This window comes from Adiantum capillus-veneris, chromosome 10, assembly GCF_014529385.1.
Source record: "Adiantum capillus-veneris isolate H3 chromosome 10, ASM1452938v2, whole genome shotgun sequence".
NCBI classification, from domain to species: Eukaryota; Viridiplantae; Streptophyta; class Polypodiopsida; order Polypodiales; family Pteridaceae; genus Adiantum; species Adiantum capillus-veneris.
In genome coordinates, this window is record NC_140940.1 from 143770378 (window position 1) to 143797063 (window position 26686).

At 44.7% G+C, this 26686-nt stretch overlaps 2 protein-coding genes across 2 annotated transcripts in view; both read right to left on the reverse strand.

Annotated features, from left to right (window-relative positions):
* Positions 1–26686, reverse strand: part of LOC147449778 (blue-light photoreceptor PHR2-like) — a 55102-nt gene that overhangs the window by 17752 nt on the left and 10664 nt on the right. The gene's annotated exons all lie outside the window — the stretch shown is intronic.
* On the reverse strand, positions 15542–16432 carry LOC147449779 (uncharacterized). Its single transcript, XM_086522135.1, has 2 exons — positions 16284–16432; positions 15542–16169 (listed from the first exon to the last, which is right to left on the reverse strand). The coding sequence occupies exons 1-2, from the start codon at positions 16422–16424 to the stop codon at positions 15747–15749; spliced, it is 564 nt and encodes a 187-aa protein (XP_086378261.1). The 5' UTR covers positions 16425–16432; the 3' UTR covers positions 15542–15746.

Here is a 26686-nt window from a genome sequence, read left to right on the forward strand (position 1 = left end):
AGTAGAAGAAAAGCACAGACTTCCCGGAATATTTGGGTCGTCAGTCGACATTTAACAAGGCAAAGAAACAGAAGAAGCGTGTTCGATTTGAAGGAGTACCCAGTTCTTCTTCTTCTTCTTCTTCTTCTTCTGACAGTTCTTCTAGCTCTTCAGATTCGAGCGAAGAAAACAGAAAAGGTAAAAAGCGAAGCAAGAAACAAAGCTTCGGAAAGGGCAAGAAGAAGGCTACATCTCGCCCAGAGACTGACAGTTCTACTGAGGACTTGTCTACAGACAGCTCAGATTCTGATCATGGAAACTTTTATGCGAACAATAAGAATTTTTACAAAGCCAACCAGTATGACTTTCTCAAAGATGAAAGCAAGAAAGTCCGAGAGTTTAAGGAAGGTGGCCACTCGATCAAGTTTGATACTTTTTCAGGATACTTAGATGCTTCCAAGGCTGTCTTTTATACAGCAGTTTGACATCGCTTTCGCGGGAGGACGCTATTCAGAGCACTCCAAGATTCGGAGAGCTGCCTCTTACTTTAAGGGGAATGCTCGTACTTGGTGTTCCACGCTTCTTTTAAACAAGACTGCGCCAGTTACATGGCTGAAATTTAAGAGGCTTTTTATTTCTTCTTGGTTGACGCAAGAGTATGAACGAGATATACGAGCTGCTTGGAACCATCTTCGGATGACCAAGAAAGATACAATCAATGCTTATTGTGAAAGATTCTGGAGCTCTTTTCTACCCGCCTCTTCATTCAAGAAGATCTTGTTCAGAGAACAGATTGAGCGGTTTACCTTGGGTCTACCTACAGAGATCCGAGATCACTGCTTGGAATAGAAGTCAGCTTCTATTCAGGAGTTGACGAGTCATGCGAAGCGGGGCTTTGCCATTCAATCTGGCAATCTGACCTACCCCACAGATGAGGCCATGACACAACAAACCGAACAGACTTCTGGGAATGAAAGTAGAAAGAAAAAAGAGCAACCAAGAGAAAAATGATGCACGACCCAAGCTTACTCCTGAGGAGAGAGCTCGCTTCATCGGAGAGGGGAAGTGCTTTGGATGCGGGGAACATGGACATATCTCCGCGAAGTGCCCTAAAAAGGCACAAAAAGAACAGAATGATAAAGATGACCACAGGTCTGAGAGTTAGAGAGCAGCTGAGGAACGTGGCAGAAAAGGCAGATAGAAAAGCAGAACTGGTACCACATGGCGTGGGACTTGCACCGAATCAAATGAATGAAAGTACAAACTTTATTCGTTTTTGGGGCAAAGTGAAGGATCAGGAAGCTCTTTTGAAGGAGCCAAGGCCAACTTCTTTTCACTTGGAATTGGCGGCTCGATTTGGAATTACGCCCGACAGACTAATGCCACAAGCGAAGGTAGTTCGACTGGCACCCGGATGGGATGCTGCCGTTACACCGAGCATTGGCAAACTTCGTTTGCAATGACAAGGGTGTTCAGGGCACGCGAGTGACGTTCTACTCAGGATCCCTTGGTACCACAAGAACTATGCCGCGGTTGACTACCGGGCCGAGAAAGCGACTTTGATAAATGAAGGGCTTAGAGATTGTACTTGATGAACTTCAGTTTCTTACTCATTCTTTTGGAAGAGAATTGAACGATGGATAAAGGTTGAATATGTTTTGACCTGATCTAAAGAACGCCAAGATTTTTCTCCACACTCATGCCGATTGCTTTTCAGAGGACCTGAAGATCATTGATCTGATACCTGGAAGCACCTCACCGAACCGGCCACCCTACCGTGTGAGCCGAGCACAGAATGAAGAGATTATGAACCTAGTGAAAGATCTCTTGGAAAAGGGTCTTGTCCAGCCTAGTACTTCACAGTATTGCTCTCCAATGTTGTTGGTTTTGAAGAAAGACGGATCTTGGAGAATGTGCATCGATTATAGCACTCTCAACGAAATCACCATCAAGAACAGATTTCCGATTCCCAGGATCGATGATATACTCGACAAGTTACAGGGATCCTTGTGCTTTAACAGGATTGACTTGAAGAGTGGATATCATCAGATCAGGATAGCGCCTGGAGATGTCTACAAGACTGTTTTTCGGACGACTTTTGGGTTATTTGAGTTTTTGGTAAGCCTTTTGGCTTAACCAATGCTCCTGCGACATTTAACCGGATGATGGACGCGATTTTTCGAGAGTACAGGCTATTTGTTGGCACTTTCTTTGACGACATCATTGTTTTCTCCAAGAATGAGGCAGAACACAGAGATCATCTGCTTCAAGTCTTTCAGGCATTACGAGATCACACGTTAGTGATTAATGCAAAGAAAAGTGAATTTTTCCTACCAGAGATACACTTTTTTGGGACACATTGTGTCAGCAACAGCAGGAGTGCAAATGGACCCGGCCAAGATAGAGACTATCCGTGATTGGCCCGATTTGAGGAATGTCCATGAAGTTAGAAGCTTCTTGGGACTGTACAGGCGGTTCATAGAAAGTTTGCAGAGGTTGCTTCCCCTTTGCATACCTTGACACAGAAAGGAGTACCTTTTTCGTGGGGACCCACAGAGGTGACTGCCTTTCGGACATTGAAAGAGAAATTGACTACGGGACCTATTTTGACTTTGCCGGACTTACATTTTGACTTTGCCGGACTTACAGAAGTCATTTGAAGTATATTGTGATGCTTGTGGTCGTAGTCTGGGTGCGGTCTTGATGCCAGAAGGCCATGTCATAGCTTACGAGAGCCATTTGTTCTCTAGGCCGGAGATGACAGCACAGATCTATGAGAAAGAGCTTCTGGCGGTTATCCATGCTCTTACTCAGTGGCGGCATTACCTACTCGGAGCGGATTTTACTGTCTTTACAGACCATCAGAGTTTGCGCTACTTCTTGTCACAGAAGCAGCTTTCAGAAAAGCAGATGCGGTGGGCGAGCATCTTGTCACAGTTTCACTTCCAGATTAACCATGTGCAGGGACAAAAGAATGTGGTGGCAGATGCTTTGTCTCGGAAACCGTTGGTTCTGGCTGTTTCCGCGATACATCATAGGAGCTTCGAGGATATGGTCGATCAGTATGCCACAGATACAGATTTTGCAGATATTTTCACACGGATACGGGATGGGGAGACAGTAGCTGGATACTCCCTTCGGGAAGGCTACTTGATGAAAAACACTATGTTGTGCGTTACACAGCCATTGAGGGAAAAGGTTATGACTGAATGCCACTGTCCACCTTTTACGGGTCACCGTGGCATTGCTACCACCATGAAGGGGGTAGAGAGATAATTCTTTGGGCCGAGACTCAAAAAGGATGTGGAAGAGTTTGTGCACAGTTGCTTGGTATGCCAAAAGGTCAAGTTTGACAGGCATAAGGCACAGGGATTGTTACAGCCTTTACCCATACCCACCCACCCCTGGGAAAATATTGAAATGGATTTCATTTTTGATCTCCCGAGAACACAGAATGATCATGATGATTTTCCGATTACATGGCACGCCTGAGACGATTGTCTCCGACAGAGACCCCAGATTTATGAGTTTGTTTTGGAAGGCAATTTGGGAGAACATTGGCACGTGGTTGCAGTTCTCGTCATCGTTCCACTTGCAGACTGACGGGCAATTTGAGATTGCCAATTCAGTGATTTTAGATTTGTTGAAGTCTTGTATCTCGGATCAGAAGACTCAATGGGAAAAGAACCTATCTTTGGTGGAATTTGCCTACAGTAACACGATACACTCTTCGACGGGGAAGACGCCATGTGAGATTGTTGAAAGTGTTGCGAAGGTTCCATCCTTCCTGAGCACGAAAGATTAGATATTGGAAGCGGATGAATATTCGCAAGGATTTGGATACGGCTTTTGCCAAGGTTCGCGAGACTTTGCAGAAGTCTCAAGAATGACAGAAAAAGGTAGCGGATCGCCATCGTCGCGACTTGAAACTGAAGGAGGATGATTGGGTGCTCTTACTTTTGAGAAGGCACGCCTAAGAAAGAAAAAGGGAAAGGAGAGGCTTTTTCCAAAGCTTAGTATGCGATACTACGGACCTTTCCAGATTACTGAAAAGATGAATGATGTCTCCTTCCGATTGAAACTGCCAGATACTTGGAGGATTCACAATGCATTGCATGTGAGTCTCGTGAACCCTCTTAAGGGTGATGTGCCTGATGATGGGGAGCTTGATGAGCAACCCACAGTGGAAGAAAACGAGGAGATCCTTGTTCCTGAACAGATTTTGGCACATAATGATACGAAGAAAGGTACAGTCCGAAGGCGGTTCTTGGTTTAGTTCAAGAACTTTTCTTGCATTTGATGCGAAGTGGATGGAGGAGAAGGACCTAGCAGATACTCCTCGGATTGTGAAACTTTACCTCGATGTTTTGGTTTAGCATAGTCTACTCCAAACGGAACCCAGAAACTCAGCTTGGCCGAAGATCTGGTGCAGTGGGATGCACAAGAGGGGAGTTACTCCACTCCTTTGTCAACAGATGCCTCGATTTTGATACTAAAGTCACTGATGTCTCTTTGAGCTTCAGGGATATTGGGAGCTGACAGTATTCTGCTAGATGACTTTATGAAATGGAATTCCTGATTATGATACTGATTTGTTCTTGACTTCTTGTGAGTGCACGAACTGATAGACGAAATGATTGCAGCATTTTGGTCTGATTGATCTCGAATAGACATGGTTGCAATAGGGGTTAGTCAATCGGACATCGATGAGGTCCCGATTGGACCTAGATGTGATTGCTAGCTACATTGACGATAAATCATGGTCGAAGATCCGAATGAATGTTGAATGTCATGTGATGTCTTGTGATGTCTGGTGATGTCCTGTGATGTCGTGTGATGTGACTGTCAATTTCGTACATGTGCTAGATGTGTGTTCCTAGTACGTAGATACTAACAGTCAGTGTCTACTAAGACGGTTTATGGCTTTTGTCGGTTTTGCAGGCGTAATCGCGGTCAATTACAATGTTTTCAAGAGGGGGTTATGTCACAAAGTGATGACGTGGCGGACAACAGAAACCCTAATTTCTGCCAAAAACCCTAAAATTCTTGCAAACCCTAATTTCTGCTAGAAACCCTAATTTCCGAAAATCGTGGAGGCTGGAAAAAAAAAATTAAATGATGAGCGACGCAAATTTTGCTTTTTTTTATATAAAAAAAGAAAAGACTCTCTAAAGAGAGAGAGAGAGAGGACTACTGCTTTTGATTTTAAAAGCTTTTGGGGCTCTGCTTTTGGGCATCCCTTGTAACCTTTAAATAAGTGGTGAGGGTCTCACTTCTGGGAGCATCTGGACGCAGAGTCTGAAAGTGAAACCCTAACCGCTCTCTTGTACTTTGATGATTGATTAATACAAAAAGAAATACCGAAAGGGGCGCCAGTCTTTGGGGCCAATATCTCTAGGCACGGAACTCCGCCGGGCCAGTGCAAATCTATTGTGATCTGTGGATTGTTTTGAAGTGGTTATTTGGTGCTGTCGCGGTTGATTCTTGACTTGGAGTGTCCAAGTCTGTTACAGAATCACAAGTGTTTGTGTGAAAAGTAAGTGTTTGATTTTGTGATTTGCATGCTATGTGGATGTAATGTCTTGTGAGGATAGTCATGGGCATGGTTTGTTTGATTGAAATGTGAAATAAAAAGATACAATAGTAACAAGATTTAGTCAATCACGACATATCGGTGAGACCTGGATGTGATTGCTAAATACTTTATGATGATCACATTCTCATCTAAGATCTTGAGGGGAATAGTGATGTGAATGTCATGTGAATTTTCAGGGACTCGTCTATGTGCAAGTACTAAAAATGTGTTGTCTAGTGCGTCGGTACTTAGAGTCAGTGTATACTGAACTGGTTTCTAGACTATGTTGGTTTTGCAGGCGTAATCGAGGGCAATTACATTTCTTTCAAGAGGGGGGTATGTCACGATGATCACGTGGCATGAGCTAAAGGACGGACTCCAGACAAAGAGGGGTCGGAGCCCTTTTGAAAGATGCAGAAGAAGTTGTATCAACTTGCAAAATCAATCTGAGAGGCCAAAAATGGAAGGACACCAATTTTTACAAGTTGTACCAACTTATGGGGTCCTGTCCAATGAGACCCAAGGACATAAATCTAAATGAAGCGTGGAAGGGTTGATGACGTGACAGTTGTACGAAACTCGGAATTGTGTTGCTGACGTGGTAGACCGTATGGACCTCCGCGATTTGCGCTGTTGGTGTGACACTTGTACGGATTTCCACAAAACACGTTGGTAGTCCCTAGCGCTAGCTTTTGGGTCAGGATGCTTTTGAACGTGATGCTTTTGGGCATCCCTTGTACTTTTTATAAGGACCCTTGGGGCCTCACTCTACAGAGCATCTGGACGTAGAGTCTGGGAGTAGAGGATCCTCGGGAGTTGTACTTTGCAGTGAGCAATAATAAAGAAATCCGTAAGGGGCGCCAGTCTTTGGGGCCAATGCTTCTGCGCGCGGAACTCCACCGTGCTGTGTCGACTCCCTCTCTCTCTCTTAAAGTTTATTGTTTTTGGAAGTTTCTATTCGTGTGTTGGTAATAATTTCTCACTTAGAGGGTCCAAGCCTGTAACAGAAAGAGAGAAAAGAGGAGAATGACACTTGATGGGGTTTCAACCAACCCTCTCAAGGGTCCCCCCCCCCACACCATTGCTGATGTGGTATTTGCTTTTGATTGCATAAATGGAATGTATACATATGCAATACCTCTATGTCGACTCTACCTCAATGCAGACTCTATTGATTCGAATGAGTAATGTCGTTGCGGTAACTCTTCAAAATGAAGCACCTCGGGGGCTGATTTGATGCGTCTTTCGATCCGTCTCGATGACGGGTTGCTGATGGCCACCAAGGGGTAGATCTAGGACTGATTTACGTTCCGATGCTAGAGGAATGAAGGGACTGAAAACTGGCTGCAAAAACGTAGATTTGACGCGTAAAGTAGGGCTGAAAACACAGATGACGATGGAGCCGATAATGGACAGCAATAGGAGCACAGGCCAAGAAGAGGCTCAATGGGCTGTTGAAGGTCCGGGCTGCAGCAGGGAAAGTAGCGTTAGCAGATCCAAGCAATCTGTGGCAGAAAACTGAAAACGCTGGTTGCTAAGGCTGATCCCGCTCGAAGGTGGCTCATGATGGTATCAAGAACGCCAAGGGCTGATCTGTAGAAAACGTTGGGGCTGATTGCTGCAAAACATTGGAGCAAATTTGGCGCTAGCTGATGTGATGGCAAAACGCTGGGCTCTTGCTCCTTTTATAGGGGAGGATATCGTTTTTTAGGACTTAGGTAGGGCAAAACTTTAGTCAAAAGTTTATTAAAATAATCATAAATTGACTTATTAATACACTTGAGGGCTAAAAATTGTTGTACATTTGCCTTCTCGGGAATTCGATTGACGCAGGGAATGGCTTCTTAGATTTTCCTCTAACCTAAAACTACATGCACATCATACCAGATGCCCACCGTAGTGTAACATCTGCCAAAACGCTTTGTACAATCCATTTATGCAAGAGGCTTCCAAAATTGGAAAACCTAATCTAATGGACTTGTCCGGACATGCAAGTCCTGTGAATGGGCTCACAAAATTGCTAGTACTCCTATCTAGGGGTAGGTGCAAAATTGGTTGTGGAAGTTGATAAAGCAGTTCCACGTGGCACACATAGCCATGTGCACGTGACATCCCCTCTTGCTTAAGGTGAGGTATTGGTACCAAACTCCATGCATGCCATAATATGACCTCGTACGGATGGCCATCTAGATGATGTCCCCCACGGCTACTGTTGAGAGAGAGGCTCCCCTACGCGATGTGGAAATGTCCAATAGACAGGGATGGTGATGATACATCTGCTTGCAAAAAATGGACTGCCTCCTTGATCAACGATTCCCTTGTTGGTTAGCGGCTAGTCTTTGTTGGCCCAATACGAATGGTGTGAACCAAATTGCAAACCGCATGGACGCGTGTAGAGCGAATGGCTGGATATGCAAACACTAATGCCTACGAAGGTTACCGGCCAGCCTATGTTGCCCCTACGCGGGAAGATTGGTGAGAGCAACACCGAATGGTAGATATAGATCGGTATGTCTTTTGAAATGCCCACGAACCATGGCAAGTCCTCTATATGATGTCTCATGAAACCACCAAATAACTCCTCAAAGGTAGATCTTCTTTTGGGGCTTCGACTAGATTGCCGTACAATGGAAACACTAGATGAATCCTCATCTTTGGAATGAATGTGGCTGCGAATGTAGGCTCATGATGCTTGGAAACTCCCGTCGTGGTTGCCTCGGATTGGAACCCTTTGGCTCCGGATTGATGGCCACTGATTGCTAAGAAGAGGCAGATGGCGATATGCTGCCAAAGATGTGTACATACAGATGATGATGCAATGTCTCTTCTGGAATGATGGAATTCTCCAAGTAGATAAAAGAGATGGTTGCTCAAACAATGGGAAGACTCCAAAACTAATACGCTGATCTAGATGGCGTCTTCCTCTGTCGTTATAGGCCGCGAACAAATCTTGGTACTCGCAATCAACATCGTCATGTTTCTAGTGCATGTCTTCAATGATGCAATCTGTCATGCCGAAGAATTTATGACTGCAAAAATCCATGCTAGGATTTCTTTATGTCGTGGTGGTGGAGAGCGCATACCAAGTCAACTACCCTCTTTGTCACAAACTGCTGATGTATCAAGCCACTGAAGACTTAAGACGACTTGCAGATCTCGGCCAAGGGGCCTAAAAGAATCAGAAGAAGCAAAAGTTCACGCCAACTTACAGATCCTTGCCGAGTGGGACCAATTATTTAAGAGTGCACCTATCTAGGGATAGGTGCAAAGTTGGCTTTGGAAGTCTTTGAAGCATGTCCACATGGCACACAGAGCCATGTGCACATGACAAAGGAAGGGAGCATTGAGCAATTTGCAAAGTGGCTGTCACGATTGTGACTATGTTACAATATTACAATCACTCCTAGTTGCAGATATGCAAACCAAGGAGGACCCCTACGCTTGGATGGTCACGACCTTTCGCTCAAGAGACATGCCTCTTCGCCAAGAGCCACACTCCTTCGACGATTGATCGCACCCCTTCACTCTACAGTTGCGACTCTTCGTCCAATGGTTGCAGCTCTTCGTCGAAAGGATGTGTCTTTACGTCTAAAGTCGCGTCACTTCACCATGAGACGTATCTTTTCATTCGTCTCTTCGTCTCCTATATAAGGAGCCTATTGTACTCAGTTTTGAAGCATTTATTCAATCAATCAAACAGACATTCTTGAGTCTAATCTACTCTTAAGTATGAATTTTTAGTCTTAAATATAGGATTAGTATCAGTAATCCTCACAGTGGTATCAGAGCAAATTTTTTTCCCGAGCCTCTGGACTTTGCGTCTACCTACCCTCTCCGTTACCGGCCACCTTACCGTGTGAGTGGAGCCCAGAATGAAGAGATTATGAACTAAGTGAAAGACCTCTTGAAAAAGGGTCTTATCCAACCGAGTTCTTCACCTTACTGCTCTTCGGTGTTGTAGGTTTTGAAGAAAGACGGATGTTGGAGAATGTGCATCGACTATAGAGCTCTCAACAAAATCACCATCAAGAACAGATTTCCGATTCCTAGGATCAATGATATTCGAGACCAACTACAGGGATCCTCTTGTTTCAGCATGATCGATTTGAAGAGCGGATATCATCAGATCCAAATTGCGCCGGGAGATGTCTACAAGACATGTTTTCGGACGACCTTCGGTTTGTTCGAGTTTTTGGTGATGCCTTTTGGGCTTACCAATGCTCCAGCGACCTTTAACTGAATCATGGACAGGACTTTCAGAGAGTACAGATCTTTTGTTGGCACTTTCTTTGATGACATTATTGTCTTCTCCAAAGATGAGGCATGGAATTCTTTGATCTACCACCTAATTCCCTTTAATATCTTTCCTTGTGTCTTGAAATCTGTGGGTAGCCTTGCTAGCTACCCATGTCCATTGGCAACTCGGTCTCAATCGTCAGGATCCCGAAACGCATTATCATCTAATACCTTTCACTTTCCTTTCCTTGTGAGCCACGACTTATTCTGGAATGAGAGTTTCCTCTATCTCTTCCACTTTGGGCTCGTCCTCTGGCTCCCTCCTGTCCACACGCACCTCACCTTTGAAAGGTCTCAATAGACTCACATGAAATGCATTGGAATCTTCCAAGTATCTGGTAACTTCATTCTGAAGGATACATCATTTATCTTCTCTTGAATCTGGAAAGGGTCATAGTATCGTATACTCAACTTTAAAAAAATCGCTCCTTAACCCTTTCATCTCCGTAGGCATGTCTTCTCAAATTGTAAAAGCACCCAATCATCCTCCTTCAGCTACAAGTCACGTCAATGCTTGTCTTTTGCCTTCTTATGCCATGCTTAAGACTTCTCAAGAGCCTCCCGCACCTTTGTAAAAGCAGTCTCCAAATCCTAAACATACTGATCTACTATAAAAATCTCATCCTTGGTGCCTTCTTAACACCCTCGATGATCTCAAATGGCGCCTTCCCCGTATGCACTGTGTTGTTGTAGGCAAACTCCACCAAGGCAAATAATTCGCCCACTGAGCCTTCTAATCAGAGATGCAGGACTTCAGTAAGTCCAGAACCATTAAATTCGCAATCTCCGACTACCCATCTGTTTGCGGGGTGAACACAGGACGAGAATTCTAACCGAGTACCAATATTCTTTCAGATTGCCCTATTAGAACAAACCAATAAAACAAGGATCTCTATCTGAAACTATACATTGAGACATGCCATGTAGTCGAAATATCTACGCGACAAATAGTTTAGCCAAATAATCTAGCTTAGCCGTCTTTTTAACTGGAATAAAATGAGCATGCTTGCTAAATCTGTCCATGACTGCACGACAAACAATTTAGCCAAATAATCTGGCTTAGCCATCTTCTTGATCGGAATAAAATGAGCCAAATTGCTAAATATGTCGATGACTGTCTAGATGCCATCATGCCCACTCCGAGTCTCAAAAAGATCAAAAATAAAATCCAAGGTCTGCTAGGTATAGATAAAGGTTTGCAAAAGACCTAGAGCCTTATGCATGTCAAACTTGTCCTTCTGACATATCAAACAACTGTGAACAAACTCATCCACATCCTCTTTGAGCCTCAACCAACAGGAAAACGGTTCCACACCTTTCAAATTGGTGTTGTCACATGACACATCCAACCCTATGTGTCCATGGACAAGCTACAGCATGACGAGGGTTCAGTTCAGTCAAGCCAGTTTAGAATTGGAAGTGAACTGGCACTTTTGTGAGTCTGTTCACAGACCGTGCATGTCCAGACACTTAGAGTAGATGCATATCCTCTGGTTGTACACAGTATGATCATCAAATTTCCATCAAAACACATCAGGAGCATTTTTACAATGCATAGACCTATTTTCCCTATTTTTGACATTTTTCACTTATTATTTTTAAGTGACTTTTGTTGGGAACTACGTAGGGCAATTTGACTAGCCTATTACATAAGAAAACCCTAACGCTAGCACTTTCTGGTAAAAGAGGAAGCAGGAGCACTTGCTCAACAAGTAACTTCTCAACAAGACCAACCCCGCAACTGACCTGGCGTTTTCAGCCCATCTGAGAAGCTAGCGTTTTTGCATTGCAAAGCAGCCAGCAACAGCAAGGCAGCAGAAACACTAGCATTTTTGCAACAGAAGACAGATCAGCCCTAGCGTTTTTGCAACAGAACACAGTTAGCCTAGCGTTTTTGGATCAGCAAAGCAATTCAGCGTTTTGCAGTTCCAAATCACAACAAGATCCACAGTAGCATCAGCGTTTTCAGTTTTCAGTAGTCAAACATCGCAAAACAAGTCCCGAACTTCGCACATCTCACCTTTCTGCAGCAGATCCTCGCCACACGGTTAGATCCCGCAAAGTTTACAGTTTCAGCCTGGAAAACGCAGATTTCAGCATCTGCGTTTTCAACGCGTCATCGTCGTACCTTCGTCATCGACATCGTCACCGACATAGAGTCAGAATTCAGCAAATAAAGATTTGCAGATTTCAGCCCCTTAGCGTTTTCAGATTTCAGCCCGTCTCGTCGTCGACATCGTCGGCAAGTCTAAGCATTGGAGAGATTTGTGCAATCATAAGTAGACCGCTCTCGCCATAGAGAGTGGGGCCTTCGAAGGAGGGTTTGACAAATTCTGGTATCGTAATCTCTTCTCTCTCTATCTCTCAGTCTCAGCACCTTCATTCACAGTGTTCACCACTTTGTTTGTGTCCATTGCACTCTCTCACTAAAGGAACGGAAGGCTCTTCCTTTCCAAGTAAAGGAACCTTGAGCACAATTCGGAGCACTCATCTTGAGCAAAGTTCAACATTCACTTCCGCTGCACCTTACATTGGTATCGGAGCTTTGGCAATGTTCTGTATCCCTCAAGGAAAGAACCACATAAATTTTTTTTTGCTTGTTGCAGTCGCACGTAACCCAAGACCTCTTCGGCGTGTCGATTCCTAATCGTGTTTTTGTAGAGTGATAGGAAACCCAAGAAAGAAGGGCTTGTCCAGCCTCCCCTTGTGCCTCTTTTCACTCATTGCGAGCGGACCATGCACTTAGCGGCCGGCCAATCGACGTGAGGTGGGAAAAAGCAACCTTGGTGTGAGCGCAAGGCCGCCAAGGGGTGCGCCCGCAGAAAAGAGTAGAACATGGGTGAAGAGAAGATCCTTCTCTAACACAGATTGCAAGCTAAAGAAGAACCTCAAGACCCTCAAGAACCTCAAGACTCCAGAACCTCAAGAACCTCAAGAACCCAAGAACCAAGACCCACAAGAACCAAGTTCCTCGTGAACTTAAGAACCCAAGACTTCAGTGGATGGTCATCACCCGACGCGGAATGGATACTTTGCATGAAGGTGATGAGCACGAGGGTGGTGAAGAAGAAATTTCCCCACCAAGATATTTTTCCGACCCTCCCCCTTCCCCATCTATGCCAAGGATTGCACTAACTCCTGTGGAGGAGTTGGAGCAGATGTTTATGGACAGCAAATTAGAACGCGAAGCAAGGAAGTTAGGACGCGAAGCAAGAAAAGCAGAAATTGAGCGTAAATATGAAGACAGAATGACAGCTATAGAGCATGAGCACAACGAAAGGAAAGACGCCTTAGATTCTTTTCTCAAGTGCAGGCACAGATGCAAGAGATTCGTGTCACAAAGTGATGATGTGGCGGACGCAAGAAACCCTAATTTCTGCCAAAAACCCTAATTTCTGAAAATCGCGGAGGTGAAAAAAAAAATTGGGATATTTTTGAGCGACGGAAATCTCAGCTTTTGCTCTCATTTTGAGAGAGAGAGACAGAGAGAGAGAGAGAGAGAGAGAGAGAGAGAGAGAGAGAGAGAGAGAGAGAGAGAGAGAGAGAATTTGCTTTTGCTTTCAGAAGCTCTCTGTGAGAGAGGGAAAAGAGCTTTTGCTTTCAGGCTTTGCTTTCAAGCTTTTGGGGCTCTGCTTTTGGCATCCCTTGTAAACCTTTAAATAAGTGACTTGGGCCCTCACTTCTCAAAGCATCTGGACGCAGAGTCTGAGAGTGAAACCCGAGCCACTCTCTTGTGCTTTGAACTGAGTAATACAAAAAGAAATACAGAACAAGGCGCCAGTCTTTGGGGCCAATATCTCTAGGCACGGAACTCCGCCGGGCCAGTGCAAATCTATTGTGATCTGTGAATTGTTTTGAAGTGGTTATTTGGTGCTGTCGCGATTGATTCTTGACTTGGAGTGTCCAAGTCTGTTACAGTGGTATCAGAGCACGGCCGGTGGCTCTTCTACGGGAAATCCGATCCCCATTTTTTTTTTCCGCGGCACGTAGGGCTTCACGCAAGGATCAGTCGACTCCCTCTGCATCTGGAGATGCGAGCAGGGATCACAATGAAGATTCAGACAGAGTATGGCCCGCCTCGGCCTACTCAAGCGGAGCAAAGAGAGATCAAGCGTCGTCAAATCGGCGATGCAACAAAGATGATGCTCAGTTTTGCGAAGGATCCGAAATTGGCAAAATATATGAGCGAGACTTCTTTTCAGGGAGTGCATGCGCAGTGGCAGAAAACCACTACACCACCCCTGAAACCCACTCTCAAGAAATCTTCTAATCACAAACAGTATTCAGAGAAGGAATTACAAGAGGTGGTTGATGCACGGATTGCTCAGCTTTTTGACGCGCAAAAGAAAGCCAAAAAGCACGGCCAAAAGCAAAAGAAAGTCATTGATTTCCCGGGATATTTGGGTCGTCAGTCGACATTTGACAAGGCAAAGAAACAGAAGAAGCGTGTTCTCAATTTGAAGGAGTACCCAGTTCTTCTTCTTCTTCTTCTTCTTCTTCTTCTTACAATTCTTCTAGCTCTTCAGATTCGAGCGAAGAAGACAGAAAAGGTAAAAAGCGAAGCAAGAAACAAAGCTTCGGAAAGGGCAAGAAAAAGGCAAAGAAGACTAAATCTCGCCCAGAGACTGATAGTTCTATTGAGGACTCGTCTACAAACAGCTCAGATTCCGATGATGGAAACTTTTATGCGCACAAGAAGAATTTTTACAAAGCCAACTAGTATGACTTTCTCGAAGATAAAAGCAAGAAAGTCCGAGAGTTTAAGGAAGGTGGCCACTCGATCAAGTTTGATACTTTTTCAGGATACTCAGATGCTTCGAAGGCTTTGTCTTTTATACAGCAGTTTGACATCGCTTTCGCGGGAGGACGCTATTCAGAGCACTCCAAGATTCGGAGAGCTACCTCTTACTTTAAGGGGAATGCTCGTACTTGGTGGGCCACGCTTCTTTTAAACAAGAAAGCGCCAGTTAAATGGCTGAAATTTAAGAAGCTTTTAATTTCTTCTTGGTTGACGCAAGAATATGAACGAGATGTACGAGCTGCTTGGAACCATCTTCGGATGACTAAGCAAGATAACATCAATGCAAAGAAAGCGCCAGTTAAATGGCTGAAATTTAAGAAGCTTTTAATTTCTTCTTGGTTGACGCAAGAATATGAACGAGATGTACGAGTTGCTTGGAACCATCTTCGGATGACTAAGCAAGATAACATCAATGCTTATTGTGAAAGATTCTAGAGCTCTTTTCTACCCACCTCTTCATTCAAGAAGATCTTGTTCAGAGAACAGATTGAGCGGGTCACCTTGGGTCTACCTACAGAGATCCGAGATCACTGCTTGGAACAGAAGTCAGCTTCTATTTAGGAGTTGATGAGTCATGCGAAGCGGGGCTTTGCCATTCACTCTAGCAGTCTGACCTACCCCACAGACGAGGCCATGACACCAAGGTTGATGTGTACGTACTGTACGTTCTGTATATGTACGTACTGTACGTTGTTTCGTATAGGAAAATTTTTTATGTACGTAAAAATACGTACCATTGGTAAAAAATAGGACATTCAACACTTTTCTACATTTAAGAGACCTCAAACATTCAAGAACCAAAACAAACCACTTTGCATGTACTAATTTCAAAACACACATCAGATACATCATACTTGACACAAATTATAAATCCGAGCATTGAGCGGCAAGCGGCAATACTAAAAGCACATTGTACCATATGGCATACTGCGAGAAAAGATGGATCATGGTCCACATACAAAACTGTGTCAACCAAAAAAGGCTCATACTAGAGCATACAAGTAACAAATGTCTGATGTCAAGACTCAAAAGTAACAAAGACTAAGCAATAACAAACTGTCTGGAATCTAGACTCAGGACTCTACTCTCTGAATCTCAAAACTCCTCATCAGATGAGGATGATGACTCTGCTGAAGAGAGCAAGTCCCCATCTATCAGGACATTGCCCTCTTCATCATACTCTTGCTCTGCCATCATACTCTGCTGTCCTGGATCATCATCCTCCGTAGGCTGAATGAGAGAAACAGCCTCATTTGCCCGTCTCCGAGGAGTACGGACAGGAAGCTTTCCTCGACGAATGGTCTCTCGTCGTACAATCTCTGGATCTGCATCTCGCCCGACTAACGGAAGACTGAGAACTCGTGCACGTGACCTCGTCACACATCGATCCACACTCTCCAGCTCTCTGTGTAGCATGCGAATAATCTCCTCCTGCTCGTTCCTCACAAGCTGCTGCTGCTGCTGCTCAGTCTCATCTACACTCTCCTCTGATACCAAGTGCAATTTTGATGGATCTGCCTGTTAAATAACAAAATACAATTCGTATTATTAACAACGTAGAAAGTAGTAATTACGAATATTCGCGTATACAAACGCGTTATGCTAGCCCAAAGTTTCAACTTTCAAACCTACTTGGGTGTCCCCAAAGCGTGGTAATCTCGCACAAGCTTCATATTTGCTCGGCAATAGACCAATCTCTCTAGTTGTGTAGTGCTGAGTCGATTGCGGATCTTCGTGTGAATAAGCGAATAAGCGCTCCAATTGCGCTCGCATGCACCAGCAGAGCAATCCTGCATGTGGCATGTGTCAATGGTGACAAATTACAATGGACATGGTCATAGACAATGCACAATGAACCATGTACGCAAAATGTAACGAATCACGATAGAAAACTTTACCTGTGAGAGGAGACGTAAAGCGATACGAGTGAGCTTCGAAAGACCTTGTCTTCCATAACTCTGCCACCATGTAAGAGAGAATTTCGTTGCCTCTGGCCTCAACACCACAGCTCTATTAAATGATGGCCCTAAATTATTCTCATAGCTAGCGATCTCTGCATCAATGTCCAGCTGATCATCTTCCTCAAACATTCTACCAATGTACTCATCCTTGCCTTTTAGCAGACTCCTCTCATTAAAGAGTTCTGGCTTCTTGTAGAAAGGATGAAGCAATGCAGCCATCGCATGAATGGGCCTACTCATAAATGTCCATCGCTTATCTACAATAGCCAAGATCTCTTCTCGGCTGTAACTCAACAATGAACATTAGTTAATAGGCTGAATTTTGAGTCTTGACACTATGGAATCAACAAGGTGCAATACATTATAGTATTACACTATATAGATTAATCATTAATCATTACGGAAACAAGTACAATGTACATAGTAGTAAGTACATACCGATCCAGCGCCAATGATCTACAGCCTCTGATGTGTGTCTTCATCTCATCGAAGAGATGATAGACTAGGCCCATGGTGGAGCCCTCCATGTCTGTGACGCGTAGCAACACATAAACTGGCTGCAATGCTGCGATCAAACCCTGCACCTCCATCCAGAAGGACTCATCAAGCACCCGCCGCTGTATGTATCTAGTGGACTCCTCCTGCGCGTGACGCATATCTCTCCACTTCGGGTCCACTACTGTCTGTAGAAGTGGATCCCTCAATGCATAGAGTCTCTGCAACACAAGATACATATATGCAAATCTAGTCTTTGAGGGCCGCACCATGTCAAGTGTACTGTGACTCCTAAAGATAGCCAATGCCTGGTGCTTTTTGCGGAAAAACATAGTCATTTTTGTGGCATCAGAAACAATAGGCGACACCCATGTTAACTTCCCTATGTCCTCCATCAACAAGTCAAGACAATGAGCTGCACATGGAGTCCAGACAATGTTGTTAAACTCGGCCTCAATCATCTCACCCATAGCCTTGCAATTGGAGGCATTGTCAGTAACAACCTGCACCACATTCTCTGGGCCAACCTCAAGTATAGCCTGCCGGATGTGCTTATAGATAAACTCACCTGTAATCCGCTCTCCAGCCTTTCCTGCATCAACAGCACGCAAGAAGTATGTGCCAAGGCAAGACGACACAAGAATATTAATGATGTGTCGCCTACGAATGTCACTCCAGCCATCTGAAATGATGGTGCACCCAAACTGTCCCCAACCTGCCTTCACTGGTACCAATGCCTTATCTATCAATGCTTTCTGCTCATCAAGCATAGTAGTCCGCATCTTAGTGTATTCCAATCCCGACCAAGATTCTGTGTGTCCAACCTGGGCTATGGCTCTGATCATCCTCTTCCACTGCTCAGTCCTCAAGACATGAAAGGAGATGTTGCACTCAATGAGAGTGCGAGCAATCTCCATTTCAGCCACTTTCTAGCGCTCCTTTACCCAAGAAAGAGAGGCCACTCGAGAAGGCAAGGTAGTCTGACTCTGCCTCGGTGCATGCATCTCTTCATCATCCTCCACATCGACATGCATGGTACGAGCCCTCTTTCTATTGCCAGAGAGCTGCTCCTCCTGAACCTGTGAAGAGGAACCACCCAAGTCTCCCACAAGAGCATCATGGAGAGCATCCTGTGTCTTCTGACTACCTTTCACCTTTTCCGCTGCAAACATTGCTGGAAAACATTCAGCAATCAACTTATCCTTAATGTCCTTTGGTACTTCCTTGCACCCTCCACAGTTATTGGTTGTGCCAATGCTTGTCAAGTGCTTAACCACACGAGAAATGGTACTGGTGAGCTGAAAGTTACAGTACTTGCATTGCCATCGTCGCGTACCACTCCCAGCTTGCCCTGGCGTGTTGATGATGCGGATGACATTGGTGTGCTCCTTCCAATACGGGTTGCATGGCTTAGGCATGTTGGCTCCTAAGATTTCTGTCTGCACATTGCAAGTGCGCAATACATATGAAAAAAAATAAGCATGAAGGTCTCGCGTGACGCGGAGAGAGAGAATAGGGAGGGAGAGAGCGAGAGAGAAAGAGAGAGAGGGGTGCTCAGTCTTTACCTTGCGTGTTGCAGCTTACTCCTGCGTTGCTCTGCGTTTTCCTGCTCTCTGTTTTTCGCTCTCTGAAATCGTGTGTTTTTCGCTCTCTGTAATCTGTAATCTTTGGGACTTTAATATTAGCCAAACATCAAATGGCCAGGCCCATCATATAGGCGCCCTAAAAAAATACACTCGTCGGCTGGCGAATTCCCGAAAACCAGGAAAAAAAAAATACTCACGCACGGATTGATCCGTACGATACGGATCCGTACAGTACGGCCGTACGGTACGGATCGGATCCGTACGTACGTATACATCAACCCTGCACGACACAACGAGCCGAACAGACTTCTGGGAATGAAAGTAGAAAGAAAAGAGCAACCCAGAGAAAAAGGATGTACGACCCAAGCTTACTCCTGAGGAGAGAGCTCGCTTCATCAGAGAGGGGAAGTGCTTTGGATGCGGGGAACAGGGACATATCTCCGCGAAGTGCCCCAAGAAAGGCACAATAAGAACAGAATGATAAAGACGACGACAGGCCTGAGAGTTCGAGAGCAGTTGAGGAACGTGGCAGAAAAGGCAGATAGAAAAGCAGAACTGATACCACATGGCGTGGAACCTGCACCGAATCTAATGAATGAAAGTACAAACTTTGCCGCTTTTGGGGCAAAGTGAAGGATCACGAAGCTCTTTTGATGGAGCCAAGGCCAACTTCTTTTCACTTGGAATTGGCGGCTCGATTTGGAAATTACGCCCGACAGACTGACGCCACAGGCGGAGGTAGTTCGACTGGCACCCGGATGGGATGTTGCCATTATACCGAGCATTGGCAAACTTCGTTTGCAATGACAGGGGTGTTAAGGGCACGCGAGTGACGTTCTACTCAGGATCCCTTGGTACCACAAGAACTACGCCGTGGTTGACTACCAGGCCGAGAAAGTGACTTTGATACATGAAGGGCTTAGAGATTGTACTTGATGAACTTCAGTTTCTTACACATTCTTTTGGGAGAGAACTGAACAATGCATAAAGGCTGAATATGTTTTGACCTGATCAAAAGAACACCAAGATTTTTCTCCACACTCATGCCGATAGTTTTTCAGAGGGCCTGAAGATCAACCCATTGATTTGATACCTGCAAGCATGCCACCGAACCGGCCACCGAACCGTGTGAGCCGAGCACAGAATGAAGAGATTATGAACCCAGTGAAAGACCTCTTAGAAAAGAGTCTTGTCCAGCATAGTACGTCACCGAATTGCTCTCCATTGTTGTTGGATTTGAAGAAAGACGGATCTTGGAGAATGTGCATCGATTATAGCGCTCTCAACAAAATCACCATCAACAACAGATTTCCGATTCCTAGGATCGATGATATACTCGCCAGGTTACAGGGATCCTCGTGCTTTAGCAGGATTGACTTGAAGAGTGGATATCATCAGATCCGAATCGCGTCGGGAGACGTCTACAAGACAACCTTTCGGACGACTTTTGGGTTATTTGAGTTTTTGGTGATGCCTTTTGGCTTAACCAATGCTCCTGCGACATTTAACCAGATGATGGACAGGATTTTCCAAGAGTACAGGCTATTTGTTGGCACTTTCTTTGATGATATCATTGTTTTCTCCAAGAATGAAGCAGAACACAGAGATCATATGCTTTAGAGATACTTTTTTTCTTTGGGACACATTGTCTCAGCAACAGGAGTGCAAATGGATCCGGCCAAGATAGACACTCTCCGTGATTGGCCCGATTTGAAGAATGTCCATGAAGTTGAAAGCTTCTTGGGACTGTGTTCGTACTACAGATGGTTCATTCGAAAGTTTGCAGAGGTTGCTTCCCCTTTGCATAACTTGATACAGAAAGGAGTCCCTTTCTCGTGGGGATCCACAGAGGTGACTGCCTTTCAGACATTGAAATAGAAATTGACTACAGGACAAGATTTGACTTTGCCGGACTTGCAGAAGTCATTTGAAGTATTTTGTGATGCTTATGGTCGTAGTCTGGGTGCGGTCTTGATGCAAGAAGGCCATGTCATTGCTTACGAGAGCCGATTGTTCTCTAGGCCGGAGATGACAGCAAAGATTTATGAGAAAGAGCTTTTGGTGGTTATCCATGCTCTTACTCAGTGGCGGCATTACCTACTCAGAGCGGATTTTACTATCTTTACAGACCATCAAAGTTTGCGCTACTTCTTGCCACAGAAGCAGCTTTCGGAAGAGCAGATCCAGTGGGCGAACATCTTGTCACAGTTTCACTTCCAGATTGTCCATGTGCAGGGACAAAAGGATGTAGTGGCAGATGCTTTGTCTCGGAGGCCGTTGGTTCTGGCTATTTCCGCGATACATCATAAGAGCTTCGAGGATATGGTCGATCAGTATGCCACAGATACAGATTTTGCAGATATTTTCACACGGATACAGGATGGGGAGACAGTACTGGATACTCCCTTCGGGAAGGCTACTTGATGAGAAAGACTATGTTGTGCGTTACACAGCCGTTGCAGGAAAAGGTTATGACTGAATGCCACTGTCCATCTTTTACGGGTCACCGCGGCATTGCTACCACCATGAAGGGGTAGAGAGATACTTCTTTTGGCCGAGACTCAAAAAGGATGTGGAAGAGTTTGTGCGCAGTATGCCAGAAGGTCAAGTTTGACAGGCATAAGGCACAGGAATTGTTACAGCCTTTACCCATACTTACCCGCCCCTGGGGAAATATTGAAATGGATTTCAATTTTGATCTCCCGAGAACACAGAATGATCACGATGATTTTCTGATTACATGGCACGTCTGAGACAATTGTCTCCAACAGAAACCCCAGATATATGAGTTTGTTTTGGAAGGCAATTTGGGAGAACATTGGCACGCGGTTGCAGTTCTCGTCATCGTTCCACTTGCAGACTGACCGGTAATCTGAGATTGCCAATTCAGTGGTTTTAGATTTATTGAAGTCTTGTATCTCGGATCAAAAGACTCAATGGGAAAAGAACTTACCTTTGGTGGAATTTGCCTACAATAACAAGATACACTCTTCGACGGGGAAGACGCCATTTGAGATTGTTGAAAGTGTTGCGAAGGTTCCATCCTTCCTGAGGACGAAAGATTAGATATTTGAAGCGGATGAATATTCGCGAGATTTGGATACGGCTTTCGCCAAGGTTCGCGGTACTTTGCAGGAGTCTCAAGAACAATAGAAAAAGGCAGCGGATCACCATCGTCGCGACTTGAAATTGAAGGAGGATGATTGGGTGCTCTTACGTTTTGAGAAGGCACGCCTAAGAAAGAACAAGGGAAAGGAGAGGCTTTTTCCAAAGCTTAGTATGCGATACTACGAACCTTACCAGATTACTGAAAAGCTAAATGATGTCTCCTTTCGATTGGAACTGCAAGATACTTGGAGGATTCACAATGCATTGCATGTGAGTCTCTTGAAACCTGTTAAGGGTGATGTGCCTGATGATGGGGAGCAACCCACAGTGGAAGAAAACGAGGAGACCCTTGTTCCTGAACAGATTTTGGCGCATACGGATACGAAGAAAGGTAAAGTCCGAAGGCGGTTCTTGGTTAAGTTCAAGAACTTTCCTGCATTTGATGCGAAGTGGATGGAGGAGGAGGACCTAGCACTGGTCCTCGGATTGTGAAACTTTACCTCGATGTTTTGGTTTAGCATAGTTTACTCCCAAACGGAACCCAGAAAATTCAACTTGGCCGAAGATCTGGTGCAATGGGATGCACAAGAGGGGAGTTACTCCGCTCCTTTGTCAACAGATGCCTTGATTTTGATACTAAAGTCACTGATGTCTATTTGAGCTTCAGGGATACTGAGAGCTGACAATATTCTGCTGGATGACTTTATGAAATGGAATTCCTGATAAAGATACTGATTTGTTTTTGACTTCTTTTGAGTGCAGGAACTGATAGACAAAATGACTGCAGCATTTGGGTCTGATTGATCTCGAATGACATGGTTGCAATAGGGGTTAGTCAATCGAACATCGATGAGGTCCCGATTGGACCTAGATGTGATTGCTAGCTACATTGCCGATAAATCATGGTCTAAGATCCGAATGAATGTTGAATGTCATGTGATGTCCTGTGATGGCTCGTGATGTCTTGTGTCATGAGATGTGACTATCGATTTTGTACATGTGCTAGATGTGTGTTCCTAGTACATAGGTACTAACAGTCAGTGTCTGGTAAGACGGTTTATGGCTTTTGTCGGTTTTGCAAGCGTGATCGCGGTCGATTACAATGCTTTCAAGAGGGGGGTATGTCACAAACTCATGACGTGGCAGACAGCAGAAACCCTAATTTCTGCCAAAAAGCCTAATTTTCGAAAAATCGCGGAGGTGGAAAAAGAAATCCTAATTTTCGAAAAACCCTAATTTCCAAAAATCTCAGCTTTTGCTCTCATTGTGAGAGAGAGAGAGAGAATTTGCTTTTGCTTTCAGAAGCTCTCTGTGAGAGAGGGAAAAGAGCTTTTGCTTTCAAGCTTTTTGGGCTCTGCTTTTGGCATCCCTTGTAAACCTTTAAATAAGTGGCTTGGGCTCTCACTTCTCAGAGCATCTGGACGCAAAGTCTGAGAGTGAAACCCGAGCCACTCTCTTGTACTTTGAACTGATTAATACAAAAAGAAATACCGAAAGGGGCGCCAGTCTTTGGGGTCAATATCTCTAGGCACGGAACTCCACCGGGCCAGTGCAAATCTATTGTGATCTATGAATTGTTTTGAAGTGGTTATTTGGTGTTGTCGCGATTGATTCTTGACTTGGAGTGTCCAAGTCTGTTACAATTCGGGAAAAGGAGACTCTCTCAGTCTCTTCTGTTTCAAAGCATGACACACAAGATTTGCATGATGATAAGCATGAAGAATTGCATGACAATGACAAGCATGATGCTTTGCATGATCAAGATATGATTTGTCACGAGCATGATGATTTGTATGATCACGATGTGATCGCTCACAAGGATGATGGGTTAGTTGATGCTTATTCTAGTGAAGCTAACCTCATTGCAGATTCGATCAATTACAAAGAACTGATCTCGGCTCTCAAGTCAAGGTCCACAGAACCCCCACAGGAAGATTCGATCAAACACGAAGAACCGATCTTGGCTCTCGAGCCTAGGTCCAAAGAACCCCCACAGGAAGTACTATGTGTTCGCATGATTAGTCAACAGGCATTGTTCGAGTGTTTCATTCGTGATCGTTTCCTGTATTTTAGTCAGCGTCCTTAGGTGATCCCTTTTCCTAGGCATGACATATTGTACGTTGAGCATGATTCACTCATGAATGAGCATGGATGTATGTGGATTTCTCATAGAAAGCTGAAAAGTATGCATTCAAGGAAGTCACAGTCCATGTCTCTTTCTTCGCTTTACACATTTTCCGAAAGAGCACAAGAAAGATTGAGCATCAAGCATCGGCATTCCCATTATGGTTTACCACAGTTCATTGATTTAGATCAGCAACCCAAGATTCGATCTCATTGTTTGCGTGTGTTTGATGAACGGTTTGGCACTCTGTCTTTATGTTCATCTACATTGCATGCACAGTCTTTAGAGAAGACAAGAGCTTTTCCAGTCACTTTACATGGAATGGGTATGTTCATGTTTTTGTGTTGGAAGTGGTTTAAGGAATTTTCATCCTCTAAGATTCTTGAAGAAGGTAAACGCATGACTATAGACGAAGTGGAAGCATTGAAGATAACTTTGTGTCGCTTTCGGCGCGACCCAAAGAAGCAAGCGTTGCAGACCTTTATGAAGTTCAAGTATCGCACGACCCACACCTCAAAGTGGGCCGGCGAAGAGTCCTTTCGAGGATTCCGGATGTTGTTGGCGATCTCCCTCGAGGCCATACAATTCGGTACAGTACCTCACTTTGAAAAGGAGGGGATGTCACATGACACATCCAACCCTATGTGTCCGTGGACAAGCTACAGCATGACCAGGGTTCAATTTAGAAGAGGAAGTGATCTGACACTTTTGTGAGTGTTCGCAGACCGTCCATGTCCAGACATAGTAGATGCATATCCTCTGGTTGCACACAGCATGATCATCAGATTTCCATCAAAGCCATCAGGAGCATTTTTACAGTGCATAGACCTATTTTCCCTATTTTTGACATTTTTCACTTATTATTTTTAAGTGACTTTTGTTGGGAACTGGGTAGGGCAATTTGACTAGCCTAGTACATAAGAAAACCCTAGCACTTTCTGGCAGAAGAGACAGCAGGAGCACTTGCTCAACAGGTAACTTCTCAGCAAGACCAACCCCGCAACTAACCTAGCGTTTTCAGCCCATTTGAGAAGCTAGCGTTTTTGCAAGACAGATCAGCCCTGCGTTTTTGCATTTCAGAGCAACCGACAACAGCAAGACAGCAGAAACACTAGCATTTTTGCAACAGAAGACGGATCAGCCCTAGCGTTTTTGGAGCAGAACACACTTTTAGCCTAGAGTTTTTGGATTAGCATAGCAATTCAGCGTTTTGCAGTTCCAAATCGGGACAAGATCCACAGTAGCATCAGCGTTTTCAGTTTTCAGCAGTCAGACATCGCAGATCAAGTCCCGAACCTCGCACATCTCACCTTCCCGCAGCAGATCCTCGCCACACGATATCCCGTAAAGTTTACAATTTCAGCCCGGAAAACGCAGATTTCAGCATCTGCGTTTTCAGCGTGTCATCGTCGTACCATCGTCATCAACATCGTCACCGAAATAGAGTCAGAATTCAGCAGATAAAGATTTGCAGATTTCAGCCCCTTAGCGTTTTCAGATTTCAGCCAAAGTCTCGTCGTCGTCCGCATCGTCGGCAAGTCCAAGCATTGTAGAGATTTGTGCAATCATAAGTAGACCGCTCCCGTCATAGAGAGTGGGGCCTTCGGAGGAGGGTTTGACAACATTCTGGTTTCGTAATCTCGTCTCTCTCTATCTCTCAGTCTCAGCACCTTCATTCACAGTGTTCAGCACTTTGTTTGTGTCTATTGCACTCTCTCACTAAAGGAACGGAAGGCTCTCCCTTCCGTAAGTAAAAGGAACCTTGAGCACAGTTCGGAGCACTCATCTTGAGCAAAGTTCAACATTCACTTCCACTACACCTTACATTGGTATCAAAGCTTTGCTAGTGTTCTATACCACTCAAGGAAGGAACCACAAGAACCACAAATTTTTTTTTGCTTGTTGCGGTCGCACGTAACCCAAGAGCTCTTGGGCGTGTCGATTCCTAATCGTGTTTTTGAAAAGTGACAGGAAACCAAGAAAGAAGGGCTTGTCCAGCCTCCCCTTGTGCCTCTTTTCACTCATTGAGAGCGAACCGTGCACTTAGCGGCCAGCCAATTGACGTGAGGTGGGAAAAAGCAACCTTGGTGTGAGCGCAAGGCCGCCAAGGGATGCGCCCGCGGAAAACAGCAGAACATGGGAGAAGAGAAGATCCTTCTCTAACACAGATTGCAAGCTAAAGAAGAACCTCAAGAACCTCAAGAACCCAAGAACCAAGACCCACAAGAACCAAGACCCACAAGAACCAAGTTCCTCGTGAACTTAAGAACCCAAGACTTCAGTGGATGGTCATCACCCGACACGGAATGGATACTTTGCATGAAGGTGATGAGCATGAGGGTGGTGAAGAAGAATTTTCCCACCAAGAGGTTTTTCCGACCCTCCCCCTTCCCCATCTACGCCAAGGATCGCACTAACTCCTATAAAGGAGTTGGAGCAGATGTTTATGGACAGCAAGTTAGAACGCGAAGCAAGGAAGTTAAGACACGAAGCAAGAAAAGCAGAAATTGAGCGTAAATACGAAGACAGAACGGCAGCCATAGAGCATGAGCACAACGAAAGAAAAGACGCCTTGTTCCGATTCTTTTCTCAAGTGCAAGCACAAATGCAAGAGATTCGGGAAAAGGAGACTCTCTCAGTCTCTTCTTTTCCAAAGCATGACACACAGGATTTGCATGATGATAAGCATGAAGAATTGCATGACAATGACAAGCATGATGATTTGCATGATCAAGATGTGATTTCTCATGAGCGTGATGA